General features: G+C 31.5%; 1 protein-coding gene across 1 annotated transcript in view; it reads left to right on the forward strand.

The window, feature by feature from the left end:
• The first annotated feature begins 3,841 nt into the window (after window positions 1–3,841).
• LOC129223064 (dual 3',5'-cyclic-AMP and -GMP phosphodiesterase 11-like) overlaps window positions 3,842–25,625 on the forward strand; it is a 527,973-nt gene continuing 506,189 nt past the window's right edge. Inside the window, exon 1 of the mRNA XM_054857629.1 lies at window positions 3,842–4,009. Coding sequence (XP_054713604.1) covers window positions 3,994–4,009 — 16 coding nt within the window. The 5' untranslated portion in view covers window positions 3,842–3,993. The remainder of the gene's footprint in view (window positions 4,010–25,625) is intronic.

Raw genomic sequence — 25,625 nt, forward strand, 5'->3', positions numbered from 1 at the left:
AACTTGTACTTTGAAAAAAAGCTTTTTTTTCTCTCAAGTTACAGCTTTCAAAAATTGAAAGCACAAGATTTGATCAATATATTTTTGTTAAACATTAAAGGGGCAAATTACAGCTAATCCTTTTCAATTTTTTAAAGGGATTTTTAAGTCATCTCACATTTAAACTCGTAACTATTGGAAAATTTGAGTTTTGAATTGAATTTATAACGTTGTATGCGTCTTGGGTTTACAATAAAAAACAAAATGCGAAATTTTCTTAAAAAAGAAATGATATTTCAATCTCTGTTTAAGTTTTTCCCCCTTCCTCTGAAGGTTGAGAGGGAAATGAAAAAATACAATAAAAAAAAAAATTTAATCCGGAGTCGGAGTTGGAGTCGGAGTCGGGCGTTTCAAAATCCAGGAGTCGGAGTCGGTCATTTTCCTTCCGACTCCGCAGCCCTGTGAGTTACTGCAAAATCAGAGGGTGACCCCCCCCCATTTTGTAATGCGCCATCTTTTTTGCGATCGATTTTTTTTCTGTCGTAAGTAACTATTTTAATGTATTTATATAAAATCAATGAATAACTTATTTTCGTTTCTTATGGAAAAGTTTCAAGGATTTTCTATTATGGAATTTTTTAAATTTCAGAAAATTATTCTTATATTGAACAATTTAATTTGAACATGTTTGTAAAGCTTCATAAAAGATTAAACAATCAAATTGTTTAATATTATGTGTGCAAACAACAGATCAAGTAGTATATGTATTCAGTTATTAACTTGGTGTAAATATTGAGTTTGTTTATTGTAGCTGCGTTTTAAGAACCTCGCTCTTTTCATGGCTTTTTCTTTTTCAGCAAAATTTATGTCACTGTTTTAGTTTTCAGAAAAATGCAAAATTTTCTATTCATAAATTTTAAATAAGTATAAAAATATTCCTATTATGATTTAATATTGTAATTTATCTGTTACCTTTTTTGTTTAATTTGATGACTAAAAAATGTCTACGTGCAATCTTTCCACTTTAATTGCGTAATTTGTTGAAGGTTTCATTGTTTTATTATTATTATTATTATTATTATTTTTGGGAATGATTAAACAACATAGTTTAATGTTTTTTAACTATGTTTAGTGTTCCTAAATCCATACATCATTACAATCTTTTTCTGAAATCTTAGTTATATGTTCAATTTGTATATATATAGGTGACTACTTTGTAGATCGATGTGCTTCGGTAATGTGAACTATTCAGGGTAAGGTTTTATACAACTTGTCCTCTAACTTTTAGATCATAATACGTACATATGAGTTTTCAACTTACTATTTCATAAAGTTTTTGAGTGACGCAAGTTTACGCGTATGAAGACATCACTAGAGAATTTGCGATAATTAACTGAGGAGGCGTTCAAAATGGATATTTCGGTCATCTATATGTACAGCAGATGTGCCGAAAAAACTTGTGAAGTTTAAATTGGGTGATCGTAAAATAGAAATTTAGGTCAAAATCTGATTTTTTTTTTTTTTGTGATTACAATTCCTTATTCGTAGAACGGAAGTAAAGTGAAATGAATCAACGATCTTTTAAATCCCTGACAATTTTATCAATTTATTTCTGTTTGATTTTTTTTTTTTTTTGCCATCGGCCAACGGCATTGGCCATCGGCCATCGGCAATCGGCCATTTGGAGGAAAACAATCGGCCATCGGCCATCGGCCATCTTTGAACAATCGGCCAACAATCGACATCGGCCCATCGGCCAAAAAATGCCATCTGTCGAGCCCTACTTGTAATAATCTTACACTAATATCAATGTTACGGAAACAATATAGGAACTGTTCACACGTGCTCCAGATGTTATGTTCTCATGCGCCCCATCGTTGACCTTAGAACTAACTTGCAAAAATTAGGATTTTTTAATGCGAAAAAAACTGAACATTCTCATGAATTAACTTAAATGTTCTTATACCCCCCCCCCCCCCGATATAAAAACATTTGAAACTTTATTTAATGTGTAATGCTGACAATAAAAAATATGCAAACAAAAACAAAAAAAATTCATTCCAAGAAAGTTTTTGCTTTTACTTTTTAAATAATGCTAAAACAAAAATGAATAAGAGTAGTAAGATGCTGCAAAATAACTATTTTTCGTATCATTCAATCTAAAATTAACTTTTTTTGTTGTTCCTTCACGCTTTAACTTCACTTCACTTTTATTTTCCCAATCATTCTACATTTTTTGTTCAGATTAAGAGTTCGCGAGAAACAACAATCTGTATAAAAAAGGTTTGACCTCTTCCCATAGGAGTTGATGGTATAAACTTTAAATCGTTAAAAAAATATTGTTAAGGAAACTAAATAAAAAAAATGAAGTTAAAAAAAAGTTCTTTAACTTCAATTTTTTCTTAAATTCTTCGAAGAAAATTTTACCTTTAGTTCGGGATTTATATGTACATTTTAGTTCTCTGTAGGTTCTAAAAGGACCATTTTTGAAAATTTATTGGATGAAGGAGCAGATATATCACTCCATATCAAGACAATGTTTTCATTATGTTTATTTTTCAATATTTATTTAATCTGTTTTTCACTTTTTTTTTCAGATATTTTTATGATACATCAAACTTTCTTTCATGCTTTTTTTTTCTTCGCAAAAACCTTTTACAGGAAAATAGGCTAGAATCAAAGCCTTAGGCTATTTTATGTAGGATTCAAATTTTGGCGCATAGCATAATACCTTATCTTTTCCAACGGATTGAAATTTAATGAAAACTTATTGAGTTAAACTCAGAAAAGGAAATGTGTGTATGTGTGTTTGGAAATGAGTCTTGGCAAAGATTTTTTCCAACAATAAAATTTGGAAAAAGCTTTAACTAATAAATTATTATTATTATTATTTTATTATTATTATTATTATTATTTTGCATTTATCTATTCTGTAAAAAGTTTTCACACTTTGTATTTAATACAAAAATTTAGCATCATGGAAAGTGGGGAAAAATAATTTTAAAAAAATTGCGTAATTATTTTGAAACGCAAAATACCGACCACACTAAATGTTAAAATTCAAAATAGTGCATGTTTTTTTTTTCTCTGTCATCATCCGTGGAAAGTTAGTTTTTCTTTGGAGGAATTGATAACTTTTATGGCTTTTACATTTACCGTACATTTTACTCCTTTATTATAAATTTCATTCATCTAATAATATGTCTAAAAGTATTTTCATGCCGTGAAAAAAAGATCCTAGAAATATCTAAGTAGCATTTTAGTACTGAATAAATAAATAAATAAGTATCCAATGGGACAGAAGCAAGAGAAAAAGGTCAAAGAAAAAAATTACAGCAAAACCTTCGCCTAAAATAAAATTCTTAATTTGAATAAGTAAAAAAAATATATTTTAAACTAATTTAGTAAAAACGACGTCTGTAAAAAATATAAAAAAAAATCTAATTTTGATCCCTTAGCATAGGGGAAAAAGTGATACATGGAAACATTTAATTTCATTTCTATATTTTTTGAAAAATAATCTCAAGTTTTCAGAGTGAAAATGACCCCATGATCGAAGTCTTTTCTATGTGTCATGGAAATCTTGAAACTGCCTCCAATTGTTCATATATGAAGACGATAACGCGCAGGATAACGCGCAGGTAGCAAGCAAAATTTCGGAAACGGTACTTTTTTGCAGCTGATTCGCAGATATAAAAGAAAAATAAATCGTTCCGCTGTTCCGCTAAAACGTGACAGCCCGACAGCCGGCAATACCCCCAGTCAACGACTCATTGGCGCGGATAAATTTCCATGCGGCCGCCAATATTGGCGAACTCTGCCAGTCAACAAACAGCACCGGTGGAATACGAACGTTTATAATTAGTTGCTGAAACAATTCATAATGCGCGTGTGAACCAGACATTAAAACAAAAACACGAGCCTCAAAAATTACTCACAAATAAGTACACCAAAATAAGGATCGCTAAAATCAAAGAAAAATTTTCCGGAAATACTTTTTTTCCTCCGAAGAAAATGCGACGAGTGCCACGTGAGTAATAGAGAGAAAACTTTTCTTGCTTTATTTTTTTTCTTCTCTTGTACTTTTTCTTGACTCCGCAACTTTTCAAATGGTATTATATTCAGTTCGCCCTTAAATCATCTTTTCCCTCACGACCAACAGGTATGAAAACAATCCCCGTTCGATGCGGACAGCATAACGAGATGGTTAATTGTCTCGCTTGATAAATTATCGTTCTCGAATGTACAAAGTATTCGACTGACGAAGCGTGATTCGAATGGCTGAAAAGTTCCTACTGCTGAGTGTCATTAATCTCTTTTTAAGCGGGAATTGCTTTTGTCGAGTGTTGGTTTGTCCGATATGAGTGACATCCGATAAAAACACCGAACTTACGGATGCGAATTTTAGATTTGTTTTAAAAAATACAGATTTCTTTTTAGATTAAATTTCTTTTTACATAGGCTTTAATTCATAATTTTTCTTATAAAAAATACTGGCTTCAAATAAATATTCTTACTTTTTGTGATAGAATAGACAAAAAAAAAAAAAAAAAAGAATTATTTGGTTTATTCATTTTACTTTAATAATTTATTTATAACTTCCCAAAAATGCATGAATTCCTTTTATTTTTTATATTTTTAATTTTTTTTAAGCAATAGCAAATGCTACAATAATATAATTTTTCATTATTAAATCAATATTAAATTATCAATTATTAAGTCAATACTTTTAAGAAAATTGTTATTTTTTCTTACTTTTTATTCACTAAAGCTAATTATCTAAAAAATTGTTAATTGTTTGTATTAAAAATAAAATGAAATACAGGCGATACTCACATGAAATGAATGAACACATGTTAGAGAAATTATAAATAATTGATTAACGGAAAATAAATAAATCTAATAATTCGTTATCTAATGTTAAATATGAACTTTTAAAAAAATTAAGAATCCAGAATGAAGTCTACTAGTGTTATTTTTCTTATATCTAATGCAATTGATTTAGAAATCATGGTTGGGGCAGTAAGTTTTTTTCTTTTAGACATATATTCCTATCTTTTAATATGTGCTATCGATAATAAATAATCGATGTTTGAAACAAATCTTAACATATCAAAGTAGTTTTCTTAATATTTTAGGAAGTTCAGTAGACTGAGTTGTTGTTTGAAGTTTTGTGTAAAAGGACACATTATGAAAAAAACCCGCAGAGTAAGGACACAATTTGCCCGATCAAGAAAATTCCTTATAACAGAAATAAATACCGGGATTAAACTACTTTCTGAATTATATATATACGGCGAATCACCGGTGAAAGTCGAGTCTCCAATTGAAGAAACTTAAAGCACGAAAACAGGTACTGCTGCGATAACAAAAATGAAACTCGAAGGGAAATTCTCAACCTTTTTTAACCCGCGCACTGGACTATTTCGGGTTTCGTACATTATTTAGGTGTAAGAGTTTTATGATTTACTTACAATAATATTTAAATTTAAAGATTCAGTATTGCTGCAAACTATTGTATTTAAGTAAATGAACCTTTGAGAAAAAAAAAATAGGGAAGTTATGAAAAATTATGAAATTAAGGTAAAGAAATATCGTACAAAATATTTTTATATATTTATTTCATTTTAAAAATAACTTTATTTATTTTACTTAAATAATTAATATATTTTTTTAAAAATATGAAAAACTTTTTTCTTTAACGCAGACAGCTAAGAATCATTGAAAACCGATCAACTTTTTCAACTTGACCAGCGGTCGAGAATCCAATGGCTTCTTATACAGCACACATGGCGTTAAGAGTTTTCACAAACGTTTTAAATTCGCTGCCACTAAGTTAACAAACATTCTGAAACGTTTATGAAACGCATTACGTTAAGATGTCGTGCGGCTAAGCTATACGGAGCAAATACATGTTACATGCGAAAAAGAAAAGTATGTTGAAAGAAGTAAAACTATAAATTTAAAAGAACGTCGTAGATAGTGCAGCCTGTACAGAACTTCTTTGTCTTACGATTCACATGATTTTGCATGTGAACTATTTTTATATTTTTCATGTTAAAAAATCAAATATTAATACAGTGACACCTGTGTAAGTTTACCACTTGCGGTGTAGTACTTTGGTGGTCAACTTATAAAGGGTGGTAATGATTTTTTTTTTTTTTTTGTCATTTCTTGCACCATAGACCATGTATTCATTTCTGGAATAATTGGCACTTACTCTTTCAGTTCAACTCACTTTTATTGTTTAACATTACTTTGAAACAATAATTAAAAATGTTATTCAAATATATTTGTTTTTTTCCCTCGTTTTTTACTAAATTAGACATCGTAGTTTTAGAAAATCCGTATGTGTCAGCTAATTTTCTCCGACTTTCTACCTTTTCATATAATTTTAATATTTCATACTTTTTATCAATCTCAAGTTCAACTAACTTTCTTTTTGAAACCATTTTATGTAAAACTTTTACACAAATAGCAACAAGCTGGACTCTCCTAGTTCGTAAAGGCAGTTGAAAATGAAAATATCCTACCTCTTAATCCTTTGCACCAGAAACATGTAACTTTTTTCTTTAGCACAATTCCGGTGTTGCCTCAAAATATTGCTGCTGGAAGAAAAGACTTTGTACTTTTTCTACGGACACCAGTTTTCTGTTTTCATTGAACAGAGAGAGTACAAAAAGCATTCTCAAATAGAACAACAAAATAAAAAAAAGTTCGGAGAATATCAGCATAAGCTTTATGCTGCTGTTTTATTTAGTTGGTAAAATGCTGGTCTAAAGTGTCAAAATTATTCTTGGAAAGCTATAAAAAAATAATAATAATAAAAAATAATTTGCTTGATTAAATTTAAAAAAATAAATCAAGTGGTCAACTAACAAAGGGTTTACAATACTCCGAACCAAATTTGGTGTACATTAGTGGTCAAGATAGACAGGTGGTCAAGATAGAGAGATGGTCTAGTTACAGAGGTTTTCCTTCATTATATAAGATAGGTCCAATTCCGTTCCCGACAAAAGTGGTCAACATAGGCAGGTAGTCAACTTACAAAGGTGGTCAACTTTACAGGTTTTACTGTATAATGCAATTCCACGGGTAACTGGCTGACATTCACAGAGCAAAACGATAAGTATTTTGAAACAAACACCACAAAATATAAATTTTAAAAAAGATATTTTCTCCTCGATTATTGTGCTTTTTAAGTCAAATTTCATGGTACAATTAAATTTCCAAAATACATATTGGGTGAGTTTAGAAAGTTTTTTAAAAGCATAGTATGTATGTGAAAAGTAATACTGATTCAATAAGAGATTTTTCTGAAATTAAAAGAAACTTTTATTAAATTCAAATTAAGATCGAAGAACAATGAATAAACTTTCTGCCGATAGCATTTGAGTTGGAAAATATTGCTACAATTAAGAATTACAGTAATTAGAACAGCTTGGTAACTGACTGACATTTCTGAAATTTTCTAACTATACTAATGCAAATGCTCAAAATTAAGCAGCAAAACAAGTAAATAAGTTTACATAAAAGGTAAGCAATGGAAATACATTTGTTAGATTTGATACAGTCAACTCCGGTTAATTGAATCAGTGGTTAATTGAGTCAACCGCTTAAATGAATCAAATTACCAAAAACAGAACAAAACCCAGCTTTATTGAACTAGCCGCTTTATTGAATCAGCCGCTTCATGGAATCAAAACTGTTTAGAACAAATGTGATTCATGTAATCGATGACCATTGTATTGTTGAAATAAATATTTTCAGTATTTACGACAAATTGGTAACTCACTGACATATTAGCAACTGACTGATATTACAAACATGCAACACAAAACATTCTTTAAAAAAAAACAAAAAAAAAAAAAAAAATAAAAACATTTCTCATTGTTTGTTAATTTTCTCAAGCTGAATTTAATGGTATGATTGAATTTTTAAAATTCATTTTAGATGATTTAAAAATTTTTTTTAAAGCATGGTAACTGACTGACATGAATGCAACCTGCGGAAAAAGTAATATAGATTCAAAAAAAGATTCTCCTCTAAAAGCAAAAGGGCTTTTTCTCAAATTTAAATTGTGATCAAGGAAAAATGAATAACCTTTCGGTATATGGCACTTGATTTCAAAAATATTATTAAAATAACAAAATTACCGTAATTGGAATAGCTTCGTGAGCTAACTGACTGGCATTTCTAAATTTCCTATATATCATAACATAAAAATTCAAAATTGCGGGGTAAAACATACAAATAAATGTACACAAAAGCAGAGCTTTCTTTGCCATTAGGGTTAGACCAGGGGACCCTCAGCCTATGAAGACCCCCAAAATAATAAACCATATAGAAAATTACTACAAAATACAGTTTTAATATGCTGATTACGACGTTTAAAAGCAAGGGTGATACAAAACGGATAAAAAGATTGATTTTTAACATCAAAATAAGTTTTGTGCTACCTAGTATTTTGTTCAAGTAGTTTACACCCTCAGTGTACCTTAGCTTTAGTATACGAAATAACAAAAACTGTAGGCGCTTGCAAGTCTGCAGCACTTCCTTCGATAGTTTTTTTATTTTTTTTATAGTATCTATTAATTTGTTTGACCAAAGTCTAACAGCCTTAAAATTTGTAAATAAAACTCTACGCAAAAAAAGTCATCAAAATAAGATTTTTTTTTTTATTATCGATAACCTCTTCTCACTTCATAGGTTTTTTTCTAATTGCTAGAGGATTAGAAAATCTTTTCTTTTTCTTCAGTGTTGAAAAATAGATCACATCCTTGTAAAATTATTGAGCTATAAAAAGTAAACTATTTCTATTTCCTCTACATCATCTTAGCTACTCATATGATTGAACAAGTCCTTTTTTTTCAAGAACTACACCTTAGCCTTTCCCCTATTACCATCTACCAGTCTTTCTACAAAATATTGTAGATCACAAGAAACTACATAGAAATGTTCTTTATTAGCAGTCGCTTCCCATATTTTCAATCCCCTCCCCTCCGTGAAAGTTGATATTGTAAATTTGTCTTTTGCTGTATTGACTATAAAATGCTTTCCTCTTCTGTTTTTACTTGATGTATTTTTTGAATATTAGGATAATTTTTGAAATTTAGGCCCAAACATTACTGAATTAGAATGAATAATGAATAAAATCAATAAAATATGTCATCATTCTTAAAAATGTAAAGAGTTGGGTTGTTTGCTATTACTTAAAAGGCTAAAAACAAAAGAAATCTGTCTTCAGGAGCTTTAGGTTTAATGCATTGCAACCATTTTAAAGTTAAACAGAATGTCAGTCAATTACCGTATCAAGTGTGTCAGTCAGTTACCGAGTAATTTTCGATGTTCCGGATGTAAACTTACAATTCTACTTATTCAGCATTTAAATACTCCTAATGTAGGCAGAGAATATGAATTTTGGAAAATTTCCACCAATTATTTTCATACTGAGGGCAAAACGTTTTTGTATGGTAACTGACTGACATTCATAAACTGATTTTAAGATTGTTTCTAAACGAAACACTATAAAGATATTTTTTTTTTTTTGATATAAGCTTCTAGCATAAAACTATATTATGAGTATAACAAAATACACTAACCTGTTTTCCTTTTAGTTTGCATTTGTGTTAGGAAACAATTTGATTACATACATCTCTTACGGCTTATTTTCAATTCGAAAAGTTATAAATTGAAATTTAACTTGGTACACTTTTAAAATATGTATTTCATGCTTTTAAATGAAATACTATACTTCGAGGTATTGCCCACGGTAAATACGAGCATTTAAAAATGAGGGATGTATTTTGTATTCTTGTGATTAATTGAACTAATTTTTTTTAATATTAAAACACTTGTTAAAAGCTAACTTATAATTTCATACCTCAAATTTTGCCGTTCTCTAACATAGGCCTGCCAGATGTCCCGGTTTGACCGGGACAGTCCCGGTTTTTTAGCCAAAATCCCAGTGTCCCGGCCGGTTTACTTCACGTCCCGGAAGAAGATAAATTTGATTACAAATGACAAAAATGGTCGAAAAATAATTAACTTTAAAGAATTATTTCGGATATTTTTTTTTAATCATTTGTAACATTGACTAGTAAAATTCATACCGGATTAGCTTGTGAGGATTTTTACAACAAAGTTAAAACTAAAAGAGGCTGTCTAAAAAAGTCCTATAAAATGGAAAGTATATTTAAATATTGTTCATTTTTTAAATTCCTCATTCAAAATGTTTTTTCTAACTGAAGTTAATTGTGATTATTTACAGCTAAGAAGTGAAATGTTAAAATTTTATCTGCTTTTGTCATTTTTTATTACCCCCGTTTCAGGTTCATGGTTAGTAACCATTTATTCACAGCATTGAGAATAAACTGCCTTTTAAAACATTCCAAAGATCAGTCACAGTTGTGTAACCTTTTAAATACTAGCGATGCTGATAGGGGAGGGTGCATTCTGGTTCCCGGTTGAGTATTTCAGAAATCTGCTAAGCCTATTTAACATGTGCGTCTGGTCCTGCCTTTTCGTAAATCTGCCTCTGAATCTTTTCCAATTACAAGTAGTTTTCAAAACTACTGGTGTAACACAGAGAATTTTTATTTATGCTATAAATTAGATTAAAAATTTTGATTTTAAAAATTCCCTTTAAAAAAGCTTTTTTTTAAAGGGAATTTGCTTGAAACACGTGATTTAAGCTTGATATATAACGCTCAATTAAGGGAAAGCATGAATAACTAGTCAAATGTGCACAAAAAAATCAATATTTTTTAAAAATGAAATATAACTTTAGGGCTTCAGGGACTTGTAATCAATGAATTCGCATAAAAGATTCAGGAACATTTTTTAATCGATTATTTAATTGCACCATGAGTTGAGCTGTAATGTTTAGCATAGTAGGGTAATTGCGCTCAACGTTTGGATATAGCATTTAAGTACATTGACAATCACATGTGTGGGCTGTTCGTACCATACTTATCTCTTTATATTAAAAAAATAAGGTCAAAGAAAATTTTGAAAGGAAGTCTGTATCGGATTTGCGTCCAGGAGACCCTATAGTAACGACAGCTTTGAAATTTTGTACAAAATTACTTCGAGTCCCGGTTGTTTGCACCTGAGGTTTTGTTTTTTAAATTTCGAATTAGTTTTGAGCTTAAAAAAATTAATTACAAAAAATTCGATTAAATTTCTGATTATTGCCTACTAAAGGGGTGAAAAATTACTTGCACATATTAATATTATATATCGTTGGAAAGGGTAAAATCTTCCGCGTTCTACGCAATTTGTTTCAATGCTCTTACTTAAATACGGAGGGAGTTATTAGCGTGTTTAGCTCGAACTTTTTTCGGCTTAGCTAAAATTTAGGCAATTGTTTCTTCATCAAATATATCAGTAAAAAGTGAAGAAATTGTTTCACAGTTTTCCTTTTGGACACCACTAGAAAGAGCGCCTTTTTTTACTCCAGATCTAACTCGACCTATGGTCGCAAAAATAAGCTTCTATCTCCAAAGGAAAACAAGTTACAAGTCGTTTTAATCAAGTTCGAAGAATCTCATCTTCATTCAAATTATTGATGTTTTATTTGGCGTTGCCATAGTTACGTCTTTTCTAATCGTTTCCTTCTTTCTTATTCACAAATTTTAAGGGTTTCGATTTTAACGGAAAATCTTAGGCTCAACGCAGTTCAGGCCCCGATAGCAAAATATATTACTAGACTACGAATATGAAAGCGACTTTTCAAATGTGCACAACTGTAGTTTTGCAATGCTCAGGAGTCTCTTAGCCTTTATCGCTCTGCAAGTGGCACAAATTATTTTGAAACCCGGGGAAGGGGTGCTTCTTGTTCCAAAGGAAACTAACTCAAGATGTGTTTTTAATCTGCATTATTAATTAAAGATTTAAATCTTTGCGAATCAAATAAGATTGCGAAGCAATCTTCGGGGGTTGGTGAGCGTTAGAGAGCAGAGGGCAGAGCCCCCTAGTGCAATAAATAAATATTTTTGAGCAGAGAAGTAAAAGGAAATCAAAAAGTTTTGCTGCACAAGATAGCAGATTGCTGCATTAACAGATAACTCGCAGTAATCTTCTAATTTGTGCAATGAAGCGCTGTTGACTGTCTTTTTCCATTCTTGACCAGACAGTAATGCTTTATGATAAGTGTATTATTCGATATCGGCCATAAAATATTTATTACCGCACCCTAATCACTATTTATTTCGGTTATGGATACCCATTTTAGAAAATCACCATTAGTTGACGGGTGCAAACTTCTTGACTGTTTCTATTCCATCCTATTCGTAGAAACAAACTCAACGAGACGGTCCTATCGCAATTCGTGATTGACAAAAACATAATTTGAGTTCAAGATTTCAAAATTCAAATGAGTTATTTTTTTTTTGTTTGAATGTAACTATGTCTTATTTAATGAATTGCTTTGATAAAAACAATATTGATTTTGGTTTTGTTTGAAGAGCCAGTAAATATATATATGTTTTTGGTCTTAGAGTCATTCCATATAAAATCAACAAATTTTCAGAAACCTCCGTGCCGCACCATTTCAGATTTTGATGAAATTTGGTTGGTAATATGTACTAACATCATGTACTCCAAAACAGTTTGTTTTATTTCTTGAAAATTTTTTTTTCCTGAGATATAGCCCTTTCGTCGCTCCGCGGATGCGTAAAATTTGCTTTTTTTGACCTTTCTTCTGGGAGCTGTAGTGGATTTATTTATATTAGTCGAAAGATCAAATACGGCTTATTGTAAAGCTAAAAGAATGAACTTTTGTTTGTGCATAATAAAAAACTATTTAAGTTAAACCTAACTAGAAAAATTTCAAGGTCAAAACGTGGTTAAAAAACTGCTGTTTTGGTTATTTTGGGCATAAAAATAACAACGAAGGACTTTCAGTAATAGGCTAATGTTTTTTTCTGTTGCACTTAGGTATACATACTAGAAGCAGAAGAAAAATTAAGCTACTACTGATAGTCCTTCATTATGAAAAAATTGCTTAAACTTGAGAAAAAATGAAAAATGTACTTTTTCACCCTCCAAAAAAGCCCGGTAGGTAAGGGGATAAAAATCTAAAAATGCTATGGTAAGAAGCCGTCACATTGCCCTTTAAAACAAAACAAAAATTGTCTTGTTATTCCAAGGCGTAGAGGAGATATAAGCGTTTCAAAACTGAAACATTTAGGGTTTTTTTTTAGCACAAGTTGGAGTATTATGAGTATTAAATGAATCTGCTTTGTGAAATTTGTTAATTTTTCGATATAATTAATCACAAAACCGATTTAAATTAAATCTAATAACCACTTAAAATTATGTTCTATTTGGTATTTATAGCACAAATGGTTTTATTGTAAAGTGTAAACATTTTTTTTTTTTTAATTTTGGATTTTAGTCAACGATAATTACCAATGTGGCCATGCAAATAACGAATTAGTTTTCCAAACGACATAGAATTAAATTTGCAGATAATGTAAGTTTCTCATAAACAACTCAGCTTCTGCTTTTTCTCTCAAGTCTTTTATTTGATTTGACAATGCAGTGCTCTTAGAACGAAACCTTTGTTACAAAGGTTAAGTTGTATGATGGAGGACTCTTGTTCTGTTGGAATCTTTACAAAAGAGATATGTCATAAATTACATTACCCTAAATATTCAGAATTACATTCAGTCATTGAATTCGCAGATGAAGATATAAAATTATTTTCAATTAGTGCGGTGATATAGAGAATGTTTGTACTTTTCATAGGGAAAAGTTTTTGAACAGATACTTTTATATTTATGGAAAATCTTGCTCCGACCCCTACAATATTCACTCAAAACCTATTAAAAATCCCTAAGACAAATATCAATTGAACTTTCAATGAGCAATTCTAATCTGAAATTAATTCCAGGAAAAGCGTTATGTTCAAGATGTTTGGACAAAATTAGAACATCTAAACGAGACACAGATAGCGACATTGAATATGAGTGCTTAGGCACTTTTGAACTGAAACCTGCTCTCGTCAAAGAAGTAAACCAAGCTTGCATAGCCCTTAACATTTCTCCAGTAAATGCACAGAAGCGTTCAGCTGAAGAAAGGGATTCAATTTTAAAGAAGAAAGTTAGTAAAATAGCTAAATCTGCAGCTGAAAAACTAAGTAAAGCCTTTGGTTTGAACATTTCTGCTGACAATGAGAATTTCTCACAAAACTTACATTGTAATTTAGGTAATGAGTATGAACAACTAATTCACAAGCTCAAAGACAAAATTAAAGTTGCATTTTATACACAAGAAAAAGTAAATATTTTAAGTTTAGTTCCTAGTAGTTAGAGCATTGATAAAATCCAGAGGGAATTTAACGTCAGTCAGTACCTTGCTCGACAATCCAAATATTTAGTACAAAAAGACGGTATTCTGCCAGAAATTCGAAAGAATAAAACCAGGAATAAGCTTAATGAAACTCAATCAAAACTGTACATCAATTTTACGAAAATGAGGAGAACAGTAGAACTCTGGCCGGACAAAGAGACTGCATATCAGTCAGAAAACCTGACGGAGAAAAAATTAATGTCCAAAAAAGGTTAATTTTATGCAACCTTAAAGAACTTTACAGAGCTTTCAAAGAAAAATATCCCCTTATAAAGATAGGGTTTTCAAAATTTGCAGATCTGAGACCTAAATTCTGTATTCTAGCCGGAGCATCTGGAACTCATTCTGTATGGTATGCATCATCCACCAGAACGTAAAACTAATGCTCTCGGCCTTGAAATCAGACAAAGACTACAAGTATCTCCTCACTTGTATGGTCTGCAACACTGATAGAGATTCTTGTATTCTTGTAAAGTGTAGTGAATGTGCAGGAACTGATAAGCTGCGGGAAATACTTGAAGAAGGATAGAAAGATTTTGAAAAGGATGAAACAGAGATAAAATGTTTACAATAGGTATCTACGGACTGCTGCGAGCTGTCAACCAGTCTTCTTTCTTTTGCAGAATATTTGGAGAAGTTACATGAAATGTTAGAGAAACTTAAAGTTCATCATTTCATAACAAAAAAACAAACAGAATTCATGAACTTAAAGAAGAAAGATCTGCAAGAGAAAGAATGCATATATTAATGGGAGACTTTTCTGAAAAATTTTCTTTCATTATACAAGATGAAGTACAAGCATAACATTGGTCAAGCAACCAAACAACAGTTCATCCATTTATGTTATACTTAAAAGAAAATGAGGAGTTGAAAAACCGTTGCTTTTGCGTAATTAGTGACTCATTAGAACATAGTACTGTAGCTTTTCACGCTTTCCAGAAATTAGTAATTGAAAATTTAAAGGTATACTTGCCTGATCTAAAGAGAATAATTTATTTTTCTGATGGGTCAGCTGCCCAGCACAAGAACAAGAAAAATTTCATAAACTTGTGTTACCACCAGCAGGATTTTGGAATGAAAGCTGAGTGGCATTTTTTCGCCACATGCCATGGAAAGAGACCATGTGACGGTATTGGTGGGGCTGTTAAAAGGATTGTGAAGAAAAGCTAGTCTTCAAAGAACATTAGAAAACCAAATTAAAAATCCGCTTGATATGTTTGAGTACTGCTCAAAAAATATCAAAAATATTGAATTTGTATTTTGCCCAAAGCAAAATATTGAAGACACTAAACATCAATTGCAGGCAAGGTTCGAACTTGCAATTCCTGTCCCACAAACAAGAACTTTGCAGTTTTGTTCCTGTCAGCTTCGGGATTCTTCATGTCCGTTTGCCATCTCTGTTAGAAGAATTCAAGGCTGTTACTGTCAACAAAAAAATTCCAGTAAAACGCTAGACACAAAACTGTAAACACGAAGTAAAAACTAAAAGCAATTTTTGTGTAAAATTATATTGTGTAAGAATATTTACTTAAACCTGAACGTCATTTATTGTACATAATTTTATTTCACTATATTTCTGTTAAATTTATCTCAAATGTGTTTCATTTGGTAACTAGCATGTTTTTTTTTTTTTTTTTTTAATATTGTATCAATTAGCATGCAGACGGTCGTTTTGTATTATTTAAAAGCTTATATCTGCTTTTCACCAAGAAATAAAAGGATAGTTTCTGTTTTATTTTAAAGGACAATGTAAAAACTTAGCGATGTAAAATTTTATCAAGTGGTTATTTGATTTATCTCAATTATGTTTTGTGTCTAATTCTATAGTTTTTTACTGTAGTAGTTTATTGGAAAATGTCGTCTGCTAGCTGAGAGCAATTTTGTTTTTTTTTTTTTTTTAAATAAACAAATTTCACAAAGAGATTCATTTAACGCTCATAATATTCCAACTTGTGCAAAAAAAAAAAAAAAAAAACCCTAAATGTTTCAGTTTTGAAACGCTTATATCTCCTCTACGCCTTGGAATAACAAGACAGTTTTTGTTTTGTTTTAAAGGGCAATGTGACGGCTTCTTACCATAGTATTTTTAGATTTTTATCTCCTTACCTACCGGGCTTTTTTGGAGGGTGAAAAAGTACATTTTTCATTTTTTCTCAAGTTTAAGCAATTTTTTCATAATGAAGGACTATCAGTAGTAGCTTAATTTTTCTTCTACTTCTAGTATGTATACCTAAGTGCAACAGAAAAAAAAATTAGCCTGTTACTGAAAGTCCTTTGTTGTTATTTTCATTCCCAAAATAACCAAAACAGCAGTTTTTTTTAACCACGCTTTGACCTTGAAATTTTTCTAGTTAGGTTTAACTTAAATAGTTTTTAACTATGCACAAACAAAAGATCATTCTTTTAGCTTTACAATAAGCCGTATTTGATCTTTCGACTAATATAAATAAATCCACTACAGCTCCCAGAAGAAAGGTCAAAAAGGCAAATTTTACGCATCCGTGGAACAAACAAAGGGCTATATCTCAGAGAAATTTTTTTTTCAAGAAATAAAACAAGCTGTTTTGGAGTACATGATGTTGGTACATATTACCAACCAAATTTCATCAAAATCAAAAATGGTGCGGCACGGCCCATTTGTTGATTTTATATGGAATGACCCCTTAGTTTTGACCAAAATGCTGGAGGAAAATATTGAATAGTATGCTGCGATATAAGTATAACTGAAAATTACAAACTTTTTCCGGGTATTTGTCAATTGTCGTGTTTCAGAGTACTAATTCCTTTCCCTGAAATTTATCTTTTCCCTTTAATGCAGTAATATTTTGAAAACTCATTTATTCGAAAAGATTTATGCAATAAATTAGATTAAAAATTTTGATTTTAAAAATTCCCTTTAAAAAAGCTTCTTTTTTTTAAAACTGTTGGTATTTTTCTTTTATGTACGAGATGAAGGTTTTACGATTTCAAACTATTCGTAGAAGTAATTAATTTGAAGTATGTTTACGAGATTAGATTCCTAAAACGTAATATCAAGATCAAATTCTAATTTTCTGCAGTAGAAAAAGTTGAAATTTAGTTCACACATCGTTAATTTCTTCAAGGCTTTCTTCCTTATTTGGTGAACAATATCTACATCAGAATTGCTTTAAGAAATTCTTTGAAATACATAAATAACTCACCATTTCATTGTAATTTATTGAAGAATAAAGAATTATATTTTTAATTGAGAAAGTTTTAAATCAGAGATTTGAAATGTTCTGCAAATTGATTTGCGGTATTACTATTTATTTGAAATCGTTTGTAAATATTACAGCTTGTTTAAAATGGAATTCTTTGTCCTAATCAAAGAAAGTTTTGGATTAACGGAGAGACGTGCATAGGTTTTTATTCAAAGTCAACTATTTGTAGAGATAAAAGTATGAAAAGTATGGCTTAATGCAATTTTTTGAAGCTTTAATTTGAATTTGATAAAGGAACTGTTGAATAAAATTAAAGTAGGGGAATTTGGGGCAAAGTGAAATAGCTGGCCAAAGTGAAAAGGTGAAATATTTACTTCGCTTTTAGTTTCACTCACCAAGTAATATCTTAACTATGTGGCAACATATATAGTCTATTCTAGTCAAGGAAAAATTACCTCTGAAACTCAAAGCATATGATGATACAAGCAATTTTCAAAAAATGATTCTCAAATTGTAAAATTTTGTTATAAGTAAAAAACTATTTTGATCATATCAATTGATAACGTTCTTGTTATTAACATTTTAAATATTAATAGGGATTTTCTAATGTTCGGTGCAGTATTTATTTAGTTAATATTTGGCTTAATTGTATTTTTAATATTTTTCACAATTAGCTAAGTGCATGCGGGGCCGAGTTGATGAGGCAAAGTGAAATTAGTTCATTTTGTTTACTCATTCAATCATTTACTAAATGACGTGCGTATTCATTCAACTACTTTATTTCATCATTTTATAATTTTCTTATTGATTAATCCATTCACTTATTCCTTATTCATTCATAATTTTATTCACTAATTTATTTTTCCTTGTGTATAAATTACTTAATTTATTTATTAGTTCATTGTCCATTATCTTTTCATTTATTCAATAATCCTTTTATTTGCTCATTAATTTGCTCAAAAACATTTTTCACAATCGAATAGGAAATATTTCATTCGAAAAATATTTCATTTTTCACTTTGCCCCAAAATTTCCACTGTTTTTTTGAAGGAACAATTTTACTGCCAAAAATAAAAAAATAATGCTTCAATGTAAATTTTATTATGAAATTAAATGTTCTTTCTTTATGTACTGTAATTTTCAAAGCAAATTTACAATTAGTTCATTTTTAAAAAACTCCGTCATCTTAACCACTTCACTTTGCCCCACATTCGTTTCTTCCTTATTCATTCAATTCAAAGAAAGCCTTTGAACATAAAACATCGTTCGTATTGATTCAAAATAATTACACCATTCCTTTCTCGACTGTTCATGGGGTATCATAAATATTCAATTTATCCGAACATTGTTTTGGAAATATGAGGTATATTTAGAGAATCGTTCATCGTCTAAAATCTTTATTAATTTTGCAACGACGGTCAGTTAGACAAAAAGCTGCAAGTTCGTGAGATATTCTATAAATTCGACAGAAATTTATTATGGAATCGCATTTGAAAAGACTTAAAATATATTATTTAATCAGATTTTCCCCCAGAAACGATAACGGTGCCGCGTGTTCTATTTATATTGAAGAAATATTTTCCCTCACGGATTCTTGTATGGCTTTTTAATATTACGGATTTTGATAAAATGTTGAGCAATATTTTATTTCAGTGAACGAAAATGTTGCACGCATTACTATTGTTTCATGTACTTCATGTGAGGGAGGGTAGTGTATTGTCCTTCGATACGCGTTGAGTGTGAAATATTCCATTTAAAAACTGTAAAATCAATTTATGTGCATTGAATATCGCACATAATACATTTGTTTGTTATAAAAAGGTATGGATTGAGAATTATGAAATATTCCATTCAAAACGGACTACTTCGATTCTCTTCAAATCGGAATACTGCCTAAAATGAATATTTCTAAAAAGTTCTTCAAATGTTACCTCATATATATCACAGCCAAACCACTGATCGAGTAATGCTACTAACGTCATCAACAATGAAACTCGTGCTATAGCATGATTCATATGCATGAGAATGCTTTTTTTGACAAAGCTGAACTGGATCCGGTAACTTAACTGTTTTATTGGTAAGACTGTCATTTTAGGAGAATGAAGAAACGAAAAAGTTGTCATCAATTAACGCTATCTGCTGGAGTTTAGGGTTAATCCACTATAGTTAGGGGTTAAAATTTCAACTATAAAAATATCATCAAATAGGCAATTGCTTCGTTCAAATGTAAAAGAAATTTTCACCGTTCATACCTTGACGGTTGATTTTCTAGTAATATAATAAATGTCGATATTTTAAATTGCATAAGTCTGTCTAAACACACGCAGAAAGAAGGAATGCCATATACTGTGATTGATCGGATTTGTTCAGTATTTGGCATAGATTTTTTTCAATTTTAAAATAGTTAATTAAATCAATAAGATAAGCTTATTTTTTCTATATATCAATCTTCAAAGTAATATTGATATATATATAGTGATCATATAGTTAACAATCTTTTTTCTGGAGAATTCCCACCTCCTTCCCCTCATTTGACGGATGAACCAATGAACCATGTTCAAAGTCAACGTGGGTATAATTAAAAAAAAAAAAAACACTTCATTCTTGCATTCCGGCAAGAAAACATTTATCATCAAACACTCTGGCTGTGATCATACTGTGTGAAATCTCTGTGTGAAATCCAACCACCTTTCCCGCTTCATACAGCAACAGCGCGTAACTCCAAAGCTTTTCTGTAAAATGTAGTAGTCTGGATTAGAAGTAGGATGTATGACCACAGTAGACAGTTACTTATTACTGGTATCAATCATGTCCCAAACGAGTTCAATCAGCGAGAGGTCAAAGGTGACTGGTAGCTTGGAGTAAGACCTGACTATCTCATAAGGCATGTTGTCTGACGCACGCTGTGTGGTGTCTGGCGTTGTCTAACTAATAAATGGTATTTAGTGTCCCCTGAAAGAAGGATGGCGTTATAGAATGGAGCACGCCATTACCATATCACTATGGCGTCATCGTGCTAGCAATACGCACTAAAAATGTCTTACTTTAGTAACCTCTCAAACCTTGCCGCAGTGCGACTTAAATAAGATAAATTTCACTTTGTGGCGGATAAGTAAAAATATTTCTAATTTAGCTGTTATTTGATTTCTTTGATTAAACGCAACACGTCGTCTTTGGACTTCAAACTGGAGAGACTAATCCGAAACTGTAGTTTTAAAGCAAACCTTTTAAGTCAAAATAAAAAGTAATAAAAAATACAGGAGACACTTACCTTCTACACAGGATGTTCCTAATAGAACTTTCAGAATGAATCGTTGGTTTGTATAACAAGATAACTGATTGTAATTTCTAATTGACTACAAACTAATTGACTTCGATCATCAAGTGCATTGTTTTGGGATTGTAAATTTCTCCTGAGCACTAACAATACATTAAAGTTCCATTAATTAGAGATTTAAAGCCTTTGCATAGAAGTACACAAGGAAAGGCAATTACAAAAATTTTTAAAATGATAAAAAAATAATGATAAGAAGAGAGGGACAAAGATTCGGTTTCGAAGCGTGACATTCAATTGCTGGAATTTTAGGTCAATCATGACAAAGTTACTATTCAACTTATCACTTTGCAGCCTATCTTTGCTTTGGTATAACTTCCATAGAATGTTTGAAGACTGGTATGACGTTAAAGCTAAAATAAATAAATACGAAGAAACGCTAAATTGTCACGCGATTTAAAACTGTCAAAAATATTTTTAAAAAAAGTGGGGGAGGAGTGGGACTGAACAGATTCTTCGTACAAAAAAGTACATTATCAAGCAAGCTTTACAGAATGGATAACCATTTGCTTTTTAAATCTTAATTTTGCACTATTATGAAACCACGTGTGGCAATTTTTACGTCCGTTTACATAGTAAAGGAAATATTTTTATCTAAGCTATGGCGGAATCTCTTTTTGCGAATTCGGTTAAATAATCAATAATTATAAAAAAAAAAAATAAAATTATAAAAATAATTATAAAAATTGATTATTTTTTCAGGAACTTTTGCAATCCGTCTTGTTATGGGGAAATCATTTTCATTTATGCAACAATTTAAATCGAACGGCGAAATAAACTACTTAATATTTTTTTAATGCTTTGAACTGAAAACATCTACCACTAATGATGTTAAAATGCCCAAGGCTCTGTGAGCAGCAGCTAAAAACTAATCCTATGTCGAAAGCAAAAAGATTGAACGTTAGGATGAAGAATAAGTTTATAATTACCACGAGAAAAATTGTTTACTTTTTAAAGAATTTTTCACTAAAAATAATATCTAAATAAATCAGTTTTGAAATGAGAAACTAAAATGATCAAATATTTCAGGGTAGTTAAAATCAGATTTAAATGCAATTATCACGAGGGATGAAATACAAAACATGGTGCGTCTGCGCATCCGTTATTTGAAAATAAAGCTTCAAGTCAAACATTAAAGCAGTTTTATTTAAAATTTTGTTGAAATGGTTTTTTGGGAAACCAGTATAATCAAATTCTTTATTTGGAAACGAAAGATAAAAGCATCTGATGAAATTTAATTAACCCAGTCAATAAAGGTTTCGTGTCGCAACTAATTTAAGGAAAGCTGAATTTATGCAGGTTGCTAGTACATAAAGTATACACTAAAAAAATACAAAGTCCCGACCCCCACCCCTTCCGAAACATTGTCGGAACAGTACTATGATTATACGCTGGCAGGATGTTAGTATATATTGTATTCTTTAAAAAAGTACAAAGTCCCGACACCCACTACTCTTTCTCCCCCCCTCCCACCTCCGAAACACTGCAAGAACAGTACTATGATTGTACGCTTTTCGTGTCGCAACTAATTAAGAAAAAGCTGAATTTTGGCAGGATGTTAGTACGTAATGTATTCTTTTGAAAAATACGAAGTCCCGACCCCCACCACTCTTTATACCCCCCCCCCACCCTCATCCCCTACGAAACACTGCAAGAACAGTACTATGATTGCACGCTTTTCGTGTCGCAATTAATTAAGGGAAAGCTGAATTTTGGCAGGAGTTAGTACGTAATGTATTCTTTAAAAAAGTACAAAGTCTCGATCCTCTACCCTTTTGCTTTCCTCCCCACCCTCTCCGAAACATTGCAAGAGCAGTACTATGATTATGCGCTTTTCGTATCGCAACTAATTTGGGGAAAGCGGATGTTTTTCAAGATGTTAGTACAAAAAGTATGCATTAAAATAAGACAAAGTCCCGACCCTCACTTCTCATCCCCCCTTCCCCACCCCTTCCGAAACATTGCAAGAGCAATACTATAATTATATGCTTTTCGTGTCCCAACTAAATAGGGGAAAGCTGTTTTTTTTTTTTTTTTTTTAAAGATGTTAGTATACAAAGTATACACTAAAAAAACACTAAGTCCCTACCCCTATTGCTCCCCCCCCCCGCCCCATCCGAAACATTACAAGCATTACAAGAGCAGTATTATGATTACACGCTTACAGCTCGAAAACTAATGATGATACCGGAGTATTCCTTTTATTTCACTTCTTACAATATTATAAACCAGTGGTGCCCAACCTACGGCCCACGGGTCACATCCGGCCCATGAAACTGATCAGTGTGAACCGTTGTTTTGCGAAATGTTACAACTCGAGGACTAGGTTGCAACTGGTTTCTGAAAAACAGGTTGCATTCAAAAAAAAAAAAAAAAAGACATCAAGTTATTATAACTACAATTTTTTTTATAAGGGGTCATCTAACAGTTTGTTGGCTTGATCTGTAATATTGTTACAACGCATTCCACTACAGTACTCAAACATAGACGTAAAATCGAACCCAGTTTTACGACAGCTACAGTTTGTAACACAATGTTTTACAGTTGCAAGATATGAGTAGGAGAATTTCACTTGGAGCAGAGGTAATTGTCATGCTCTTAGGAATCAGTGTGTTGCTTGAAATATATTTCCAAACCCATTCTTTCCTGGAAACTTAAAACCTAACCAAGTTTGAATAAAAGTTTGTGAAAAGCAAGTTATCGCAAAAATGTTCCTAAAGTTCACTTTTGATTTATCAAAACTTCCACCAACTTCAGACGTCACTCGTCAACAACTTTTAAATGTTACCACCAGAGTTTTTAGGGTCAACACCAGATTCAAACTTAGTTAGGTCTTAAACGTCCTCCAGAAGAGTGGGGTTGGCATTATACTTCATGCAACAGACTTATTCCTAAATTCATGAAGATTACCTCTGCTTCAAGTGAACTTTTCCAATTAATATCTTGCAATTGAAAACATTGTGTTTCTAACTGTATCTGTCGTAAAGCTAAGTTCGATTGCACATCTATGCGTAGACACTGTAGTGGAATGCACTGTAACAATATTTCGGACCAAACCAGCGAACTATTAGAAGATGGCCCCTTATATAAGACTTGAAAATAATAACCAAAAGCAATATTAAACGTTAATAATATCCGCTGCGAGAAAATAATCTTAGTTCAAATAAGCTGTTCCTGATTTATTTAAAACTTAAATAGTTAGCCAAGCATTAACGTTATTTTGTAGACTATCGCCGACACAAACGAATTTTATAAACTTTTGTAACAAATAATTGCATTATGGTAGTAAAAACGTTAAGTGAACGTCATTACATTGTTGATCCATTTGAAGAAAATGATTATTATCACATTATTATCTATAAATTTTGTTCAAACTTTTCTTTCCAAGATGTAATGATAAAAAGCTACTAATTTATTGGAGTTACTTTTTGGTTTTTGTTGTGAGTTTTCTGCATATGATTAAGTTGGTAAAACGGTGAAACTGAGCTATCTACATAAAAAGTGTATGTTTCAGAATTTGTGAATAACAGTGATCCCCAACGATGTTTTCAGAAACCAATTTCTAAATATTTGGCTAAAAATTTGTAACATTGTCAATAATCGTGCTCTTCGAATTGTAACATTTCACAAAACAACGGGCCACTCGGATCAGCTTCGCGGGCCGGATACGGCACCTGGACCGTAGGTTGGGCACCACTGGTTGATAATATTGTTAGGAGTGAAATTAAAAAAAAGGAACATTCCGGTAACATCATAAATTTCCAAACTGTACGTGTATAATCATAGTACTAAACTGATCAGTGTGCAATGTTTCGGAAGGAGGGGGGAGGGAGCAGCAAGAGAGGTTGGGGTCGGAACTGTCAAGGTTTTAGTGTACACTTTATGTATTAACATCGTGCAAAAATTCAGCTTTATCTTAATTAGTTACGAAAAGAAAAGCGTATAATCATAGTACTGCTTTTGATGGTCTAAGTGTTTCAGAGAGAGTGGGGAGAAAAGCAAGAGGGGTTAGGGTCGGGACGATGTGTTTTTTTGCTGTTTTCTTTATTTACTAACGTCCTGCCAAAATTCAGCTTTCTGTTAATTGGTTGCGAAACGAAAAGAGTATAATCATAGTACTGCTCTTGCAGTGTTTCGGAGCAGGTGTGGGGAGGGGGGGAGGCAAGAGGTGGGGGGGGGGGATCGGGACTTTGTGGTTTTTTAGTGTATACTTTATGTATTAACATCCTGCCAAAATTCAGCTTTCCCCTAATCAGTTGCAACACGAAAAGCGTATAATCATAGTACTGCTTTTGCTATGTTTCGGAGGGGGTAGGGGGAAAGCAAGAGAAGTGGGGGGGGGACTTTGTGGATTTTTAGTGTATACTTTATGTACTAACATCCTGCTAAAATTCAGCTTTCCCCTAATTAGTTGCGACACGAAAAGCGTATAATCATAGTACTGCTCTTTCAATGTTTCGGAGGAGGTGGGGGGAAAGCAAGAGGGGTGGGGGTCGGGACTTTGTATTTTTTTAGTGTATACTTTATTTGCTAACATCCTGCAAAAATTCAGCTTTCCCTAAATTAGTTGCGACAAAGACTATTTTTTTTTGCCTTCATTGACTGAGCTAAATGTTCGAAGAACTTTTAAGTTGATGAGCAACATTTTGAGAAGGAGATCAGCTGTAACCGTGCAATGTATTTAACTGATAATGGAAATATAGCTAATTATGAGATTTTTTAAGCGAGCTGAATTTTAAATTTTGTGCAGAAAAGATTTTGAAAATTATTTTACA

This window comes from Uloborus diversus, chromosome 5 (genome assembly GCF_026930045.1).
Source record: "Uloborus diversus isolate 005 chromosome 5, Udiv.v.3.1, whole genome shotgun sequence".
Taxonomy (NCBI): domain Eukaryota; kingdom Metazoa; phylum Arthropoda; class Arachnida; order Araneae; family Uloboridae; genus Uloborus; species Uloborus diversus.